The 21,110-nt window shown below is 39.2% G+C and overlaps 2 protein-coding genes across 2 annotated transcripts; both read left to right on the top strand.

Annotated features, from left to right (window-relative positions):
* Positions 1-34: 34 nt before the first annotated feature.
* On the top strand, positions 35-2,375 carry LOC136267744 (circadian locomoter output cycles protein kaput-like). Its single transcript, XM_066062912.1, has one exon. It carries the CDS (start codon positions 400-402, stop codon positions 2,326-2,328), a length of 1,929 nt encoding a protein of 642 aa, XP_065918984.1. The 5' UTR covers positions 35-399; the 3' UTR covers positions 2,329-2,375.
* A 4-nt stretch (positions 2,376-2,379) lies between these two features.
* LOC136267745 (sulfhydryl oxidase 1-like) lies at positions 2,380-21,014 on the top strand. The gene is made up of 11 exons (XM_066062913.1): positions 2,380-2,663; positions 2,860-2,960; positions 3,953-4,004; positions 4,058-4,148; positions 5,699-5,783; positions 11,752-11,817; positions 11,868-11,950; positions 15,790-15,975; positions 18,381-18,504; positions 18,654-18,776; positions 20,172-21,014. The coding sequence occupies exons 1-11, from the start codon at positions 2,426-2,428 to the stop codon at positions 20,919-20,921; spliced, it is 1,899 nt and encodes a 632-aa protein (XP_065918985.1). The 5' UTR covers positions 2,380-2,425; the 3' UTR covers positions 20,922-21,014.
* Positions 21,015-21,110: the final 96 nt, after the last annotated feature.

Below are 21,110 nucleotides of genomic sequence, written 5' to 3'. Positions count from 1 at the left end.
TAAATTGACACAAGTTAGTGTTTGCAGCAGAAGGTATAATATTGTGTATATCAACATAGATATCAGCTTCCTGTTCAGTTCCAACCTTGCCAAGCGTAACTGTTCATAATTCCCATCTTCTTATCTGACCCGGTGCGATCTGAATCCACGACACCTCTGTCCGATTTTGAAGTCAGTCTATCCACCACTTCGCCTATCTCCTGTTGGGAGAGTCTCCGCTGTAGCTGGGGGCGTTGCTGTTCTTGTTGGGGTCGCTGGCCAGAGGCGGACAATTTGCGGGCAGTCTGTTTGGAAGCCATATTAAGTCAAGCACAAAACTGGAAAGGATCACGCGAGGTGTTATTTTACGCGAATATTTCATACTATTTTTGTCGATGGTGGACTTAGAGATGCAGGGAGATGTCTAAGAAGCGAGTCTTATTACCTCAGAGCCCTCCAGTGTCATCTGGGAGCAGCAGTAGCGGAGCAGAGGACGGGATTTTTCTAAAAGACAAGGATACGAGACGAGCTTCAGAGAAAAAGCGGAGAGATGAGGTGAACTTGTGTATGGACGAATTAATCACCTTACTAACAATGTCTGGAGACCGCAGTTGTCCTAAAAAGTTGGATAAAGCGTCCGTTTTGAAAGAGTGTTGTAGATTTGTGCGATTCTATCACAATCTGAGTGCCATCGCTGGAGAGGGCAAAGAGAACAGTTACAAACCAACCTTTGTTACTCGTGGTAGAGTTTTCTCCGATCTGCTGGATTCTCTCGACGCGTTCTCCTTCGTTGTGTCCCGTACAGGTCAGATCTTATTCGCTACAGAAATGATGTTGTCATGTTTGGGGTTCACACACCGCTTAATGGTTGGTCACACTATTAACGAGTTTCTGCACAGAGATGACTGTGCTATGCTGGGTGAGATATTTAATGAGATCACAAACAGCGGCTGTGTGAAAGATCATCTAAAACTGTACCCTACTAAACAATTGACGTGTCGTTTTCGTTTGAACACAGAGGACAGTCATATGGGAGTGTCATGCATACTGATGACTTTTGCCAGTTTTATTTACATGCGAGCATGGGGTGCGATGAGTCCCCCTACGACTGAAAATGCTGATGAAACAACCATTTTTGAACAACCAGAAATCAAATTACCACCACAAGATCTATGCATGATTTTAGTGGCTATCCCTTCGTCTATTACACAGAGAGATGTGCCACTTTTATCCAACGAGTTCTCATTTGTGTTTCAATTGCGGATCTCTAAAGAGGGAACCGTGTTAGATGTGGATAAACATGCTCCTGCTGTGCTGGGGTATACACAGAATGAAATAGTAGGGTCATCTGTGTTTGACTACATTCACCCGTACCACGTAGCATCGTTTGGTGACTCAGTGACACTTTTCATTGAACAAGGCTACGGCTCTACAAATCCTTTCAGGTTAAACAGTAAGGGTGGTAGATGGATATGGATCACTGCCAATGGCTATGCGACCTACAACCCCTGGAACCAGAAGGGAGAACATCTCATGTTGGAGTGTAAGGTGCTTGGTATTGATGAGGTTGATACTAAACAGAAAATATGGGTGGATTCAAATTATGTTCCTACTGTTACAACAGCTCCTATCAGTGCTGAGACTACCACAACCTCTACAACTAAGACCACTACTACTACGGCTGTGACCAATCCGTGTTCAACTACCCCAGTCTTTAAACCTGTTCAGTCACAGCAACCACCATCACCGGGAATACCTTCACCAAGTGAAGCTTCTTCAACCTCTAAAGATGGCGAAGTATCACGACATGAACTAGAGAGACAGTTACAAGAGAAAAACAAAGAGTTGTTCGAGAGCAAGCAAAGAATTCTTGAACAACAAAGAGAACTGTATGAGGAAAAAGATCGTTTCCAGAGACTATTGAATGTGACGCTAAAACTACCCGCATCACTGCAATCTGACCAAGATTATCTGTCAGAGTTTCTTTTAACTCCAAGATATCCTGTAACAACAGCTCCCCCACTTTTACCTATGACAACCTCATCATCTGCTACCATGCTTCCCACAAGCGTGCATCATACTTCCAATGTGTCCACTTACTCTCCCTACGTCTACCCCTCAGTAGGTATGGCTAAACATTCAGAACTTGATGTGACTGGTTCACAAAGTCAAACACAAGAAAGATTACTAAGACTGATCGATAGTTTTCAAGAGAATGGCATGGATGCTGCGTACTCTTTGGATGCCGAACTACACAGCAGTGGGCTAGCCAACTACAACAGTTTTACCAACACAAGCAGTGCCCAAACGTCTTCTACAAACAATACATCCAATTCTTGTTACCAATAACCATTTTGTGTGTGTGTGTCGTTCATGATGTATGTGTTATGTTTTAATGCCGGGCATTAATAAGAGTTATTTTTCTAAATAAAGCCTACTTTTGTTGATGAGGCGACTGTTGTTGTCGGCGTTTCTTGTGTTAGGGTTTATTAAATGTGGTACTGGGGCTATTAAGTGTTCACTTTACGAAGACCCCGGGGCCTTGACGTGTTTGTACGGGGCGGAGGTAGCACAGGCGGTGACCAATAGCGACACTTGCTGGGTAGTAGAATTTTACTCGCACTGGTGCGGCCACTGTCAACATTTCGCACCAACTTGGAATGAGTTTGCGCGTAGTATTGAGGGTGAGCTACATTAACTGTTCGTAACAACCGTGTAGAAATCCACTGTGCCTCGAAATAATGGCGCATTTGATACTTAGCTTGTGCATGTATATTCTATTGTGTTCTTACGTGTGCTTGTATGTGTATTGTGTGCCTCCAATGAGGAAGAGCGGCTCTGCTGATCAATGAAAGATAATCACTCATCATTATTTTGCAGGTTGGAAGCCTTTTTTGCAGCTGGGAGTGGTGAATTGTGCTGAGAGTAGGAACAATGATGTTTGCAGACAATACAATGTTGCTGCCTATCCAACTATCATGGTGTGTGTGTGTGTGTGTGTGTGTGTGTGTGTGTGTGTGTGTGTGTGTGTGTGTGTGTGTGTGTGTGTGTGTGTGTGTGTGTGTGTGTGTGTGTGTGTGTGTGTGTGTGTGTGTGTGTGTGTGTGTGTGTGTGTGTGTGTGTGTGTGTGTGTGTGTGTGTGTGTGTGTGTGTGTGTGTGTGTGTGTGTGTGTGTGTGTGTGTGTGTGTGTGTGTGTGTGTGTGTGTTGTAGTCAAATGTACTTAATTTATCAAATTTTCAATCACTAACTTTGTAAATATTTACGCAAAAGTGTCATCCACACAAAAGTCTTAATGGAAAGTTACCATGGAGTAATCTCCATTACTTGTTGTGGTAAAAACTCACTTGGTAACTACTTTAAACCCAGCCACAGGGTAAAACAAAGAGTCTGGAGTGACGGCCATCAGCTTTGGATTTTGTCAGTGGCTGACAGTGGCTAGTACTGTGCAATATACCGAGTATTTAGTTAAACCGCAGTATCTGGTTTTGATACCATCTAATTTCTTAACACCACAATACCGTGGATTTTAAAAAACAGGCTTTAAAACTTAACTATTTGTATGAAAAGTGTATATATGAAAGGATATTTACTGGTATACAATAATTATTATACTGAAAAAAGCTAACACAATTACGTCTTCTGTAAAAAGGAGTACTTTTGTATCTGATGTAGTAGTAAAGGTCTAAAATAGCATCAATCTAAGCCATACCGATAATACAGTTATACTGCAATATGAAGTAACAATATCGTACCGTCTATGAAGTGTCAAAACCGCTCAGCACTAACAGTGGCTAGGTGTTACTGCCAGCCAGTCTTGAGAATATTAACTGACGTGTGCTTTCCCATTAGTGGCCAAGTGAAGTAGGTCTAAACATAGTTACTTGACTTGATATACCAGACTTCTTTTTGGTCTTAAAAATGACCAATATTATAATATAGACTGGTCTCCATTATAAAGTGTGTTGTTCTAGTTGATACCATCTCACCAGTCAGACCCCAGCAGTACAGCTCAGCAATACAGAGGTAGATAATGGATGAGATCCATCAGTGTGTATTAGTTGTTGTTGTTGTTTAAGGTAGTCGGCAGCCACAGTTGATGATGAAGGCTTTTATGGACCTGGCGTTTCAGCAGCAATCCTTCCAACTGCCATCTATTAAGGAACTGAGGTATGCTAGCTTGATGTGTGTTAGCCAATCCAAATAATTCACTGAGCTAATTATAACACCAACAAACATAATCACTAAGAATTTTCATAAACTTACTACTAAGCACTGCAATCCCAAGACTGTATAATCTGCTGCTACTGGGTAGCCTACAGGTGTATGTAACTGAATTTATTGCTCGTACTGGGTGGGGGCTTGTGTTGGGTAAAAAAAATAGTAAAACTTTAAAGACTGTTTTCCACAGTATTGCAGGGTTAAGAAATTAGATGGTATCAAAACAGATACCACGGTTTAACTAAATACTTAGTATATTGCTCAGCGCTAACTCCAGTTATAATAGAACATGTGTGACCTACTGAGTGAAATGTGTAATTTTTGTTTTGGGATGATTCGCATTGAAATAAAATGCGTACTACAAAAAAATTACGTACATTTTAATCACTTCAGTACAGTACTCTAATTCCTATAACTTCTATGCCATTGGATTTGCTTCTTCATGGAGAGTAAGAATATCTTTGCTTCGTTTCTGTACCATGAAGTTATATGTGTTTGTGTATGATGCAGTAAAATGTACTACAGGTATCATCTCCGTTTCTAAGCTTGAACAGCTTTCTTGCTTGATAACATCGGTGAATATTGGCCAAGCACTAATCCTTGATATCAATTCCCCAGTTGATAGTGAACACAGTGAGACAAGCCTACTAGACTGTTGTAATTGTGACTTCTATATTAGGGATCATGAAGGGTTGAGCTTTTCTGGCCAACCCTAAACCATCCTCACAATATCTTCATGGCTCCTAGGCAGTATTGGTGAGGTATGAGCACACCCAAAAGTATCTACAGAGCAGCCAAGTTGCTATGGAATTTCACAAATTTTTTATTTAGCAGAATTTTCTACCGATTGACTAACTGCCTGATGCCTTCAGACAAGCATAACTTGACAACTGCCAAAGCTACTGGCCTGATTTTTTCATTGTTAAATGTCTCTTCAACTTGACTGGTGTCTTTTGGCACATACCGCAGTACTTACAGTACAATGCATGCTTCATGGACTTGTGTCCTCCTTTGTGTCCCAAGAATTTTCAGTCATACTGGGGATCATAGCCATAAAAGGCAGTGAAACAAGGTAGTGACTGAATTAGGGATTAAATATATATCCACTCATGAGACTAGGCAGCACAGTGGACTATTTTTGGCATCACAGATCACATGTACAACAGACTAATCCTTGCCACAATTGAGCATGTACAGTGTATATGGCTTATTTCATTGGTCATACATACTGCTTTCCAGATAAATTAATAACTAGCTATCACCCTGGATGAACCACCCTAACTGGTCTGCATACTCTAATAAAACTGATTCACATTTTAGAAATGTTGGCTGCAAACACACTCCACATGACATTACACACAGTTTATGCCTGTACCAAGAGTATATAATAGAAACCAAAGAGTGTTGAACAGTGTATTAGCCCGTGATTAATGATTGTGTAAAGTAACACGGGATATTCTTTATATACTCTTGTCTATACTACAATATGTTTGACACAGACTTCGTGATTTCCTTGGATTAAAGAAGACTTCCACTTCATTAGCAATTTTGTTTGAAGGGGATGGTAGTGACCAAGCAAGAATGGTGAGGTCATTGTATGTGTGTACATGTGTGTTGTGTCACATTGTTACATCCTCTCCTGTGGGGTACTAGTCCTTCCCCGGAGAATTTGAACTCCATAGCACCAGAGTGGTACACAGATAGCCTAGTGTTTCACTGGGTATTTGTGGCCATTTGTAAGATAGCCAAAGGATGTGCTGTTTACTCTTCAGTCTTGTTGTTCATGTCAACCATTACCAGTCATTTCACCACCTCAACTAGATGACCCTTAGGTGTCCCTTATTGCTGGCCACTTTTTTGAGTAAGAGTATAGTCCCCATACATTATGGTCCCCATACATTATGGTCCCCATACATTATGGTCCCCATACATTATGGTCCCCATACATTATGGCCCCCATACATTATGGCCCCCATACATTATGGTCCCCATACATTATGGTCCCCATACATTATGGTCCCCATACATTATGGTCCCCATACATTATGGCCCCCATACATTATGGTCCCCATACATTATGGTCCCCATACATTATGGTCCCCATACATTATGGTCCCCATACATTATGGTCCCCATACATTATGGTCCCCATACATTATGGTCCCCATACATTATGGTCCCCATACATTATGGTCCCCATACATTATGGTCCCCATACATTATGGCCCCCATACATTATGGTCCCCATACATTATGGTCCCCATACATTATGGTCCCCATACATTATGGTCCCCATACATTATGGTCCCCATACATTATGGGCCCCATACATTATGGTCCCCATACATTATGGTCCCCCATACATTATGAAGGTGTATTTCATGTCCTCACTAATAAGACCACATAGGGAAACAAGAGAGGCTGTCTCCCTTGTTTCCCTACTTTTTTTTTCTATGATCTCTAGTCAAACTTAACAATCCTAATTTTTCCTTATACTTGCTGATTACATTATTATGACTAGTGAACTGCTAATAATGGTGCCAGAGTTAATGTTTTCATTTGAATGTGTGCCCCAACTACATCATTAGACTCAAAAGTGAAGTGGCCATTATGTTTCACATTCAGCTATGTTCAGCCTGTTATACAATGTTACAAATGAAGAACACTAGGAGAAGCGCCTCTGTGATCAATCCTGACACCATGGAAAATGTGGATGATCCCCATTGACAAATGTACTAGAGAAGCCGTCATGCACTGCCGCGAATTGACACCTTAGGCTGTCAGCAAAAACAATTGGATACAAGGAGGACAAAGGATGTGTGCATTATATGTACTGTGGTATGCTAAAAGCCACTTGTTTAGCTAAAGCAACACCGAACAGTGAAAAATCAAGCCTGTATGCTTTAGCTGTTATTGAGTTATGCTTGTCTGAAGGTATCAGGTAGGCAGGTAGTTAGTTAGTAGAAAGTTCCATTGAACAAAATTCCGTAGCAATCTATTGGAAGCATTTAGGGTCGTACTGAAGGCACTTTTGGGTAAACAATATTGCCAAGGTGCCAGGAAAGGTATTGTGGAGCTGCTTTTAGGGTGATACTTACGTATATTTGACCAGAAAAACCCAATACCCAATGTATACAGTACTACTGTACTGTATGATAAGGTCATGAAGTACACCTTAGTTATGTTTGGGACCTACTTGACATGGTCACTATAATGATATTTTATCATATTAATAAGACCACCTCATTATAGTGACCAGGTTCCGTAAAAAGAAAGCACAGGGTTTCACTGACTGTATTGTTATCAACTTAGTATTATCATTAGCAAAATTTACTATTAATTGTAGTCTTTGGTAAAAGTGAATTCATAAAGTGAATTTTAAACTATCATAACCAATCCCACTCCTGAAACTTAGCTTGGATGTTTACGATTAAAACACATGGTGTGTAGATTACAATGTTTTCTTGAGTGCTTATCAGGAAATTTAATTTATGTAAACATATAGAAATTATAAACATCAGATCAGTGATCAGTATTGGTCATGAGGTGAACTTCAAATGGATTATTATTCTCTCTCATATTACATGTGGGGGATCACAGGTGGTGATGTCTATTACAATAGCATACCGTTATACACCATCTATAGCAGTCAGTATATTTTATATGTTGTTTTGACAAAGCTGTTTTAACATATATCCTGGGGGTTATCGTGATCTAACCCTAATTGTCTGCCTATTCACTAAATGTCATCAACAGTAATTTGTTGCTATGTGTTTGGTCAATACATCAAAGGTCTCCTAGTAACATGAACCAGCAGCTGGAGAGTACATCACATGTTGTGATATATACACTTTGGAACTGACCATAACTGTCCCTATCAGTTTATGTACTAAGGGATACTTTGGGACCTTAACTAAGTGTCTGGATTATGTAGGTGTCCTCAAGTGTCCACTTTAACAGGTTCCATCACCTGATTCTTTTGTTCACCTACATCGCTGATTTAGATACGGGCAATATGCTGATATGTATACCTGCAGCCCTCAGACTTTCGGCATATATATCAGGCAAATCCCTCGTGCCCATGCAGAGTTGGGGGTAATGCGTTACAAATGTAACGCGTTACGTAATAATATTACTTTTACAGTAACGAGTAATATAACGTGTTACATGACAAAGTAGTGAGTAATATTGTAACGGATATTACATCCGGAAATTGTAACGAATGTAAAGCGTTACTTCCTTTTAAGGCGCATTGTATCCAGGCACGTGATTGATTGCATTTTGGGTCCAGACAAGACTGGAGATAGCATTATAGGCATGGACAAAGAATGATAGTGTATGGGGAGTGCCCTTGAGGCCAAGATACAACAACAAAGTATGTATTTGTGGCTGAACTACACCAGAGAAACACATGTCTCACACATGTCACTTGTAGTTGTAGGCTGGTAGCTTGTATTTAGAAGGTTGGACTTACTTTATAGTTTGTAACCAACAAATGTAATATGTAATAATATTACTAGTTACAGCCCTCAGAGTAGCGAGTAATATGTAACTCATTACATTTTTAGAGTAACGACCCCAACTCTGTGCCCATGTTACAACTATTACATGTCTATATTATCTCTGCATACATGTAGTGTCTATATTAACACTGCATAGAGATTGTAGGCTAATCCTCATAGAGTTGCCATTGAAGACTCTTCAGATGTTTCAGAAACTTTCACATATGTTACAGCTAATATGTAACACTTCTGTTTCAGGCTAATAGCCTGTGTCAGGTGAGTAATCACCATGACAATACGAGTGTAACCACCGGATTTGTTTTATATAAATGCCCGAAACATTTAATTATGGCTAAGCAGCTTTTAATGTTGTAGCTATGTTTGTTATAATGAACGGATGAGTCTAAAGATATCATGGGAAAAGTCCAGTCGGGGAAATCTTGGGGAATTTAAAAGTGTTTTAATGCTATTATGTTGTTTAAAGACTAATTGCAATGTATTGTAAAGGTCCTATAGATTTGTTATAGAGTGGTTACCTCTTGTTATCTATCTGTAATGTGGGTATGGTCCTGTATTTGCCAAAACACTGTATGAAGACTAGTTCTCACCTTTGACTACTAACATTTCCCAACTTGTAGAATGGCAAGGATACTGAAAGTCTGAAACGCTTTCATGTGAGTGCTTCTGTGACAACACTACAATTCTTGATAATGGTCACATGATCATTAATTTATTTTAATTATTGGTTTCAGTCTGACTGTTTATAAAACAGACAAGGTGGTATCACTATAACTCTTTTGAAGTGAAACTGCTTTCCCAGGATACATCTCAATGCTTACTTTAGTTGTCTCCCTGTGAAGAGGTATATATGGCCATCCTCTAGAATTCCTTTGTGAGAGTGTAGCATATATATACATAATCCAGACACTTCAGTATCCCTTATTAGTACTTATAGAACTTTGCGTGGGCGAGATCAAAGGAAAAAGTGTACTTTAAATTTCATAAAGTACACTCTCAGCCGGCCAACTGCTTCATCGACCACAAAGAGTGCTTTATTGCACCGCAAAGAGTGCTTTATTCGTTCAATAAAGCACTCTTTGCGGTGCAATAAAGCACTCTTTGTGGGCAATAAAGCACAGTTGCCCACGTGCCTTAGTGTAGGCTAATAGCCTACGGGGCTCGCGCCAGTACGACTAATCACCCAAGCCGGTGAAGGCTGATAGCCTCGCCGCGCTGAGTGATCAATCACCCCAGCCAATACGAGTTCTACCACTGGATTGCTTTTATAGACATACCTAAATGCTTCGATGATGGGTGGGAGAAGGTAATGTTGCTGTTACGTTTGTTAATGTAAACGGACAAGTCCTGGAGACATCACGGAAATACTTCACCATGTGACTCACAATAGAATCGATTGTGGGTTGTGAGCAAAACCTGCCAAAATATGCGATGAACATCTACCATGCCAAACTATGGTGAACTAAGCATGAGTTACTTTGTTAAACTAGTTTGTGTGCATTCAGGCTGCTAATAGTTCGTGCAACGCTTGTTAATTACGAGTCCTAGTGTATGGTGAAGCTACACGACTAGAAAGTTCCATAAATCATTTAAAGCATAGCCTTGCTCGTGCTATATGAAAAATAAAGTACTCGGCCGCGCGCCTCGTACTTTATTTTTCATATAGCACTCGCGGCTATACTTTAACATATACATAAACTGACTGAACTGGAAACAACTAGGACAGTATTGGTTGGTGCTAAGGTGTCCATATTATTTACTGGAACCTGTTAATGTGGACACTTGAGGACACCTACATAATCCAGACACTTAGTTAAGGTCCCAATGTATCCCTTAGTACATAAACTGACGTGCACCTTGATAATCAGGACACTGTTGGTTGATCCCAAAGTGTGGCCATATTACACTAGTTCAACTTAACTACATTCTATGGTGACCTGTGTATGTACTAAACATCTTTGATATGTTGAACAGCTTGTAAGACTTTCTCTGTGTGATGAAATCTTATAATAATTCAATCATTCTATTTAGGAAATAACCACCCCTTATATTTGTGGTATCATTGCATTGATAATGTAACAGAAGTAATTGGACTATGAAAATGAAAATAAGAGTGTTATTTAAACCATTAAACGTTTTCTGAGATACATGTATAAATCACACTCTGGTACAGATGATGTCAGTAACACATTACAATCCAATGAAAGGAGATTACACAACCAAGCATTGTGTCAGGTGTTAGGTCTTGTTTAGTTGCTAGGACTCTAGGGATATTTGGCACCAATCTGAGATGTCAACATTTCTACAAGATGAATGATGACATGTGTTCAACCTCCTTTGTTCTGGGTGTCATCAATCACTGCCAAATTCTATTAAATTCCATGGCTAGCTGTAACTCTGGACAAAGCTGGTAATATTTGTGTTTATAAACTTTGCTGGAATTTTGTAAAATTTTGCCATCTTGAATAAATCTGTACTGAATATTTCCAATGAGAACACTTTTTAGATTTACCACATCATACAGTACGATAGTACTGTGTATTAGGGATCACGAAGGTTTGGGCTTTTCTGGCCAAAAATATCCAGAAACCATACACCCATGTGGGCAAAACATTAAATGGTAAAGCAGCTTGCACATAAGAAATTAAGTAAAAGCGAAATGAAATCTGTATTAAACTTCTGCAAAGGCTAACTTTGCTCTGAGGTGGTTTCTTTTCAGTGGTCTGAAATATGGGTGTGGCAACTACTCATACTTTGTGAACTACTTTCTCTTCTAGACATGAAAAACAACAGTGCAAGCCTTGTAGACTACCTGTAGTCTACGTAAAGTATGCATGTTTTTGAAAATATTAAAAAGGAAAGTCAGTAGTATTACAATCTAACATTCCTAAAGTTGTCTAGTGATCAAGTCACAACTGGTCTGGATCTTCAGAGTTTTCATGGCAACATTCTGAGTAGTGACAAGGTCCATAGTGAGGTAGTTGTACACTGCAGTGAGTATTGTGTTTGTTTGTTTGTTTGTTGTTTCATAGCTGTTACTGGATATGATGTCACAAGGTGTCCACAAGTCTCCTCTTTACGTCGCTTCACAATCTGAGGTAGTATGGAGTGTATGTGTTGTGTGTGATGTGTGTCATTGTGTATATAGCAACTTTTAGCTAATCATTTATCAGTTACAACATTTCCGTCACTGCTACTCATCAATGAACAGGACACACATGTTTACAACAAGTAAGTGTTTGTATTTGTAGTATACTATCCATGCAAAAACAGCCAAGCTGTATAAAAGGGTGCGGCCTTTAAAATTCTTGGGTGAAAAAAATTGTGAAATCAAAAGTGGCAGCCATGAAATCGCTGCAATGGTGTGGATGATAACCTCCTGATTGTCAAGGTGTCCTGATTTTCCAAGTGTCTGGATTATGTAGGTGTCCATCAGTGTCCATGTTAATATAGGTGTATTTTTACTTACTGCAGCAAAGTTGGAGAAAAGTTCTTGTTCTCAAATTGGCCATTGTAAAGCAATATATGTCACGCTGTTGTTCATACTATCCCAGGTTAGCCATGGTGTTTCAGCTGGAGCTATCAAACTGAGGTCATACTACTGCATCTGACACAAGCTCGATAGTACATGCACCAAATAATAATGAGCTAAAACACATCGATAGGCTGTTGGTTATTTAGGTGCTCAATGAAAAGGTACTAGAATTGTAATGATGGAAGAATAAGCTGTGCAATGTTGTTACCACCACGTTGAAGCTAGGTGGTCTTCTTTTCACCAAAAATACACCTAAAGATAACTGTCACAGAGTATGGTATGTTGTAGCCACATTGTAGTAGTAAATCCTGACTGAAGTCCAGCAAAAGCAAATGATTATTGTTAGCCCAAGTTGAGTGTCCCAGAATGCGTCCACAATGTATCCAACCTGTGCCAGCCCACCTTGTTAGCTACACCCAACTTGACATGGTAACCAGTAAGGGTGACACTTACACCCTGTTTACACTATCATCTCATCGGAGTGGAAACATTCCAGAAATTATAGAAATGTATGGAAACTACATTATGACCTGTGTATTTTGAGTTATGCAGAATTTGGTTTTCGAAGTTTGAAATTCTATAGCATGATGCCTCAACACAATTATAGGTTGTAGTGTGAATTGATCTTACCATGGTTGTGGTTGTGATGAAGTGAAAACGTTTAATCATGTTAATTATGGTAATTATGGTGTAAATGTGTTTACAGCCCACCATGTGACCACCATACCCTGCAGCCATACAAGACATAATTGACATGTTGTTTACAAGTGGTCCTGTGGTCCTATTGGTTCACTATTGTAATTTCTTGTGGTGGAATATAATTTGTGTTTTATTGAAAGTTGTTATCACAACACATTTTCACAGCCTTGCACAAAACTATGAGCTCTCTCTTTCTGTTTCCTCACACTGCAAACTTACAATTTGTGTGAGCTTCCACTTGTAGTATGTCTATGAGAAAAATATGTAATTTTGGTAATGGCTTTATGTATGGTTTATCATCACTGTATCCTCTTATGGTATGTGCACACAACATGCACTACATGTCCTCCTAAATTATGTACCACTGCTACGTACTGGTGGCCATTGTTTGATAATCGTGGTGGTAAAAATCTTACACGTTGTTTCAGTGTAACAGCTGAAGGTCAGGCAGTATATATATTTTGTTTCACAATTTGAAAGAATAACTGAAAAGCTACTAGCTGCAGCTATCACCCAATAATGTACTAATGTCAAGTAGAACCCAAACATAGCTAAAGTGTACTTCATGACCTGATTAATAAGACCACCTGATTATAGTGACCATGTCAAGTAGGTCCCAAACACAACTAAAGTGTACTTCATGACTTCATTAATAAGACCACCTCATTATAGTGACCATGTCAAGTAGGTCCCAAACACAGCTAAAGTGTACTTCATGACCTCATTAATAAGACCACCTCATCATAATTATCATGTTTAACTTCCATATGTGAATTTTTTACCTGACGAGATTAAATATTGCATGGATTTATTCTTGCATATAAATTTGTCTGCGAGAACAACCCACTAAATGTATACGTTTGGGATAGTGAGGTGGTCTTATTAATGATGTCATGAAGTAGACCTTAGCTGTGTTTGGGACCCACTTGACATGGTCACTATAACGAGGTGGTCTTACTAATGAGGTCATGAAGTACACCTTAGCTATGTTTGGGACCTACTTGAGATGGTCACTATAATGAGGTGGTCTTATTAATGAGGTCATGAAGTAGACCTTAGCTGTGTTTGGGACCCACTTGACATGGTCACTATAACGAGGTGGTCTTATTAATGAGGTCATGAAGTACACCTTAGCTGTGTTTGGGACCTACTTGACATGGCCACTATAATGAGGTGGTCTTATTAATGAGGTCGTGAAGTACACCTTAGCTATGTTTGGGACCTACTTGAGATGGTCACTATAGTGAGGTGGTCTTACTAATGAGGTCATGAAGTACACCTTAGCTATGTTTGGGACCTACTTGAGATGGTCACTATAGTGAGGTGGTCTTACTAATGAGGTCATGAAGTACACCTTAGCTCTGTTTGGGACTTACTTGACATGGTCACTATAATGAGGTGGTCTTATTAATGAGGTCATGAAGTACACCTTAGTTATATTTGGGGCTGTTTACATTTGAAAAAATATTTGTTTTCGTCTTCTTGAAATTGACGGTCTTTACTGATTTTCCCCTTCACTCCAATATTACAACTCATATTCTATTCAAAAGTGAGGATTCTGTCTGTGATATCAAGCGGTGATATCAAGGAGTCTGTTAAACGTTATCCCATACACTGTAGTATGCGGAAGTTACAGGGATTTGTTCGTTTCTGATATCTACTCCAAAACAGTCAAGCTGTGAAAAAAGGGTGCGGTCTTCCAACTGTAGTATGAAAAAGATGTGATATCAAGGTTGGTGGCCAAGAAATGGCTGCATTTGTAATGTCGCACAAATTGATGATATCATTTCTTGACCGCCACCTTTGATATTACACATCTTTTTCATACTAGCCTCTTTTGGAAGGCCGAACCCTTTTTCACAACTTGGGCTGTTTTGGATTAGACAGCATTTCCTTTTGCATTTGACTTTTCCTTGGCCAGGTAAACATTTGATAGTTAACAATACACACAGGACAATTGCATAGGTACATATATGGTAGGGAAGAACTGACACTAACATTTATTAGGGAATACCACAAAGTGTCCTGATCCATTCATTACCTTTTGCATATCATGTTAAAGGAAAGAATTACTACTGCCAGGTGTATTAATTGTGCAACTAAACATGTGTCCCAATTGTCAATGATTGAAATGTGAAGGTGTCATTCCATTAGTGTTCAGTTATGTTCCACCTGTTATACAGTGATACAGATGAAGAACAGTTTGAGAAGTACCTCTACAATCAATTTAATCATACTACAATAAACAAAGCACTGATACCATACTGTGAGTTACCACCAATCAAAACCTACAAGGTAATGGAGAAAGGAATGGAACACAAAAGGGAGGACAAAGATAGGTCCATGACGTATATATTGTAGCTGGTGTGGTTGGCGATAAGACACTCTTGGGCTGAAACGACATTGAACAGTGAAGAAACCGAGCCCATAACCCTGTCAATAGTCAAGTTATATGCTTGGTAGGAAGCATCAGTCAGGCAGGCATTTCAGTTAGTAGAATATTCAGTTAAAAGGATATTTAGATATAAACTTATTGGAGGTGCTCTGAAGACATGTACGGGCTTCGTTATACCTAACCAATACTGCCAAGTTGTTATAAGGAAAAGTGAGGCTGGTTGTTGGCTGATATTTTTGGGCAAGAAAGCCCAAACCTCCACCATACAGTACTTACAATTATAGTGTGTTTTTTGTTTGTTTTTTTTGGAAAATTCTGACTTCAAAATTTAAAAATTTCTGCCACAAAGAGTGAAGCACATATGGGAGTAAATAATATATGACTGAAATTTTTATTTGGGTGACTTACGTATGCCATACCATGTGTTATTTGTGTACACAGGGATACCATGGCAACCAGTGATATAAGAAGGGGATTTTTGGAAGCTATGTTACAGTGGAATTCTACTGTCAGTATTGTTAGGAAGCCACAGTATACTGATCAGTCCAACCGACAACAGAACAATGACAATGTTATCATGGTGAAGACTTCAAAACAGAGAGATGTTGCCATGGCACCACCAATAAGGTATGCTGTATAATAGTTCTAATTGTACTAGTATTTTTTTTTAAATTGTTAATTTAAAAAATGAAGTAGGGATCCATGCAATAAAAGTATTGAAACAAGAGATGAATGATGGTGTTACATTAGCTATAACAATTATTTTGTTCAATGTGAAAGTAGGGACTTTCCCACCAAGCTATGCTGTAACACCATCATTCATCTCTTGTTTCACTACTTTTATTGCATAGATCCCTACTTCATTTTTAAATTAACATTTTTTAAAATACTAGTTTGTTTATTTTTTTTGTTGGAGCACAGCTAGCTAGCTTCAGTGTAATTTATGACTGTTCAATTAGAATATCACACATGACTGTTGTAATTGTATTAGAGTATCATGAGTTAGCCAAGGGGTGTGCAGCTAGCTAGACCAATAAGGGGTGAGGTCATCTTGTTCACTGTTAAGTACAGTCTATTTCTGATTGGTTAAACAAAGTGTTAAAAGTCATGTGCTTGAAAGTAACCAATGAGATTGGCAGTTTTCAGTTTAAACTAGTGCCGTCCGCCTGGTGTGTAATTTCATTGGTTATTTCTATTCACATGATATTTTTGCATTTGGCTTACGTGGACGACCAACCTGAAATAGACTCTAAATATAATATAGCTAGACTGTTAAGAGGCGTGCATGGTCTTCGTACTCTATGTATTGCGAATAGTTCACCTACTGTAGATCTTTATTTGATGGGTGTGGTTGTGAACCTATCGCAAGCGGGACCCGAATCGCGAAGTTGCAGATACAGGTGTATCTAGCTAGTATACCTGTTATAGTAGTGCCAGGACTGAAGCACTTCTGAAAATCCAGCTCTGAAATAATTCTGTGGCGTCTAAATATGCAGCTGAAAGAAAGTGTTATATAGAAAATTAATGCCTCGATATGGTTTCGTTGGATGAAGAAGAAGACAAGCAGCTTGATTGAAGATAAAAGAACCCGAAAAGGCACATCCCACTGGTGAGTTTGCTTTTGTGGCGTAAATTGGTGGCCATGCACTGCTTTGTTGACCTCTAGCCTTGCAACTGTGGTCAGTCAGTCAGGCAGTCAGTCTAAAATTTGAGTGTTGTCGATTTATTAAAATTCTATATCCGGCCACCTGTTATAATGAATGCTGTGTTATATATCATGTGGACTAGTACTATTCCGTAAAGGTGATTTTCGTCCTGTAAGATGTCTCTAGGATGATTTTCAAAGGAGGAATTTTGGGTGGCGCCACGCACAAAATTTTTGGGGGATCCCTACTTAAACGGTACTACCGTACCATTTGATATATGAATGAGGTACTTAATTGTTAAATATACGTAATAGTTGCTAACATGATCAGATATTCATGATACAGCTATACTATATATAGTACCATGCTATGCTATTACTGTAAAGTGGATTTTAGTGTTTGGGATCATTCACTATAAAATTTAAGTTTGTGAGAATTTTGATGCCATGATAAAACATAATATTACATGATTTTGCTAAAGTCACATGCTGTTGAAAGCTTTATCACTACTAAACACTCTGGAAAGATGTTTGCCCAACCAAAGCTATGTCTTGTAATGAAAGTCAAAGCAAAAAGTGTGGATAAAAAAAGGTGTGTGTGTGACTCAAACTAACAATCTATGCTTGAGCCAAAAATGGTTGTGATTTATCTATCATGTTTTACCCGCAAATTCTCTCTGCAAAGCCAAGGTTGTCCTTCAGTTTCATTTGTGTTTGTATATGTAGCTCTTTTCAAGTCGAAGACATACGTTTTTCCTGGTAGCTTACTCATTTCCTGGTAGGTTAGCTGTGGTGTTTTTTTGTCATTAAATACCTGAAGAGCCCAACAGGAAGGTAGTTCACGAAGGTTGTAGAAAGTCGTTACATCCGTATTTCAAACCAGCAAAAAGAAATCACTTCAGTACAAAGCTGACTTGCTGAAGTTTAATACAAGCTCTGTTTAGTGTTTAATTATCATATGCTGGCTGCTTTTACCATTAAATGGATTTGCTTACATGGGTGTGTACGGACTAACATAGATAGATAGATAAACCAGGCACCGGCCGGGCAGGCCAGCTGTGACTATGCGCCTGTTAATTAGGAATTTTAAGTATATGTTAAAGCATTGCCGCGGTCTAAACCATCAGTGATATCATAGTAACCATTGTGGTCACACACTTCAGGCAGTCAAAATGGCAAAAAGGAAGTCACTCTTCACGTGACCATCACCATGGTAAACAAAGGTGCTTGTATGGCATCACATGGTCTAAATGAATAATGTCTATACAGAGACTACTCTAATAGAACACACATTTACTCTACAGAATGTACACTTGTTGATGAAATGCTATAATAGAACAGTGATCTGATAATTGAGTGTACATCACATGTTGTTCTCATCTCACAGGCCTCATTTGATGGACCTGCAATCTGCTGTAGCCTACACATTCCGTAGGGAGGTCCCTCTGCACTCCATTGTGTCCGGAGCAGCCTTCTCTGCACTAACACAATTTGTACAACTACTAGAACAGGTACACCTGTATGAATGTAGTGTTGTCATCTTATAAATGGCCAAGTATTTGTGGGACAAAGTCACAAACTATGTATAAAGCATAATTGTTTGACTGTTCTTTGTAACTGTTCAAAGCTGTAAACATCTCATCTCTCTGACTCATTACAGGTGTTTGCCTTACTTGATCGTCCCACTAGGGATGCCTTACAAAACATCAACTTTCAACTGAACAGTCGTAAACAGGCTGGCTTCATGCTATCCCGGGACTGGGTCAAGCTTCTGGACATTAAAGTAAGCAACATGCTACAAAGTCACATACTCTACTAACTTGTAATCAAATAGTATGGTAGTACTGTTTAACTGTACTGTTTAGTAGCGTTCCCCCTAAAAGTGGCTCGTACCACTAATAAATACTGCATCTAAACACCATCACAGAAATATGATACACTATGAATATCACCTTTAGTCTCATTTAACATCAACTACAGCGTTAAAGAAAACACTTACAGGTGGCTGGATATTGATTTAAAGAAAATTGTCAAAACTCAAATTTTGATAATTTGACAGCTTGCCAGACCATAGTCACAAGGTCAGAGCCAAACGAAACAACACATGGTCACCATTTTACGCCATAACAACAAACTCACTAGTGGAATGTGCCTTTCATGGTTCCACCAAATGTTTCTTTTATCTTCAATTAAATGTTCATCTTCTTCATGTCGGGAACCGTACCAAGGGGTTAATTTTCCGTATCGACACTTTCCTTGAAGGAGCGTATTTAGATGCCATAAAACTATTTGAGGCACTTAATGGACTGTAGCATTGGTTGTATTAGGAGCTGGGCTTATAAAAACTTTCAATGAGCCATACTCCTTTACATTTTAGTGCTGAGGCCATGATCTGGCTCTGTAGAAAACAAGGTATTGTACCATGCCCCCAGCTTAATCTACTGAGTAGTACTGTAGTGATATTGAGATACTCTAATACAGCAGTCACAATCACATGTGTATTCTCTAATAAAATAAGTTAATAAAAATATTGTAATTAATTAATGAAGTAGGGTTCTAGTGATGAAAAGTAGTGAAACAAGAAATGATGATATCTACTCCTACGTGGCATTGTAGCAATGTGGGAAAATCCTTAACATGCCAAATTTAGGGATTTTCCCTCATAGCTACCATCATCTCTTGTTTCATTACTACTGCATGATGCTCTTACTGGCCTCCAAATTTGAAGTAAATTGACTAAAGCACACTCAAAGCGGTGTGAATGGAGGAAGCTGAAGAAAAATACGAAATGAACGTTGAAGGCGCATATCTCAGTGGTGGCGTGGATTTGGAACAAAAGGTGCTCCACCCTGAGGGAGTTTCCACAGTACAAATTGTGTAGGTACTATCAAGCATGAAAATGACATTTTCTTGATTCCTGTAAAGTACACACTTGTCTGTTGTGTACCTGCACTGGTTGTACTTGGCCGCACAACACACTATCGTGTATCTTGATGTTACCATTGTTTTTAATATCATACACCTGTATCACAGTACAGTAGACCCTCCAACCCCAGTGGTCTGGGACATTGATAAAGTGTCCAGATAAGTGAAAACTCAATTACTTTATTGTAGAAATGAGGGTCTACTGTACCTCACCTACTATATAATACCTCTCTGTGTGTGTGTATGTGTGCAGCTTGATCCGTCGATGTCAGTGCTACCCATGGAGCCACAATGGAGGTCATGTGTTGGCACTGAGCCACATTACCGTGGATACCCCTGTGGTTTGTGGACACTACTACACACAGTGACCATACAGTGTATGCCTCAAATACACATCACAAATGTCGTGGTCAGACCTCACTATAGACCATGGCATATCTCAAGCAGGGAAGCTCTACTGATTGCTAAAAACTATGTGGAGAATTTCTTCACTTGCGAGAAATGTCGAGAACACTTCAGTGAAATGGCGAGGGTTGTCCTGTACGAAGCTGGGGATGATGTGTCAGCCATTTTGTGGTTGTGGCAAGCTCATAATCGTGTCAACAAGAGACTAGCTAATGACATCAGCACAGACCCAGCCTATCCTAAAGTACAGTTCCCTACACCACAGCTCTGCCAATCTTGCTATGTCAATGACACCGATGGATCCAGCCACTGGAACAACACAGCTGTGTTCTTTTACCTCCTAGACTTCTACAGCTTGGGAACATTAAATATCACCAATCCTAAGACAATAGACTTCATAACAGGCCAACTGTGGTTATATCAAACTGACAGGGGATCTCACTTTACTGCAGTATCAATGGAACCTTCATCATTTAGTGTGACAGATCTCAGCTTGTGTATAGTGCTGTATGTTTTAATGGCCGTCGTGTTGTTGCTGTGTTTTGCACACCTCTACTACAAGAGACGGAAAAGAAAACCAGCAAAATTTGTAGTGTAAATAATAGAAATATTTTTGTATGTAATGTACTAATATTATTAATACATAATGTATTGAATCATTAAAATCAACCCATCAACTACCTGTATACTACTAGCTGTACTGACATGGAAGGCTTCACAATGTTTGGTATATGTCACCTAGTCTGGGAATATTGGTCTTATTGCCTATCATTAAGAGTATTAAGAA

This window comes from Dysidea avara, chromosome 9 (assembly GCF_963678975.1).
Source record: "Dysidea avara chromosome 9, odDysAvar1.4, whole genome shotgun sequence".
Taxonomy (NCBI): domain Eukaryota; kingdom Metazoa; phylum Porifera; class Demospongiae; order Dictyoceratida; family Dysideidae; genus Dysidea; species Dysidea avara.
Note: the sequence above shows the minus strand (reverse complement) of the source record. Positions and strands in the feature narration are given on the sequence as shown.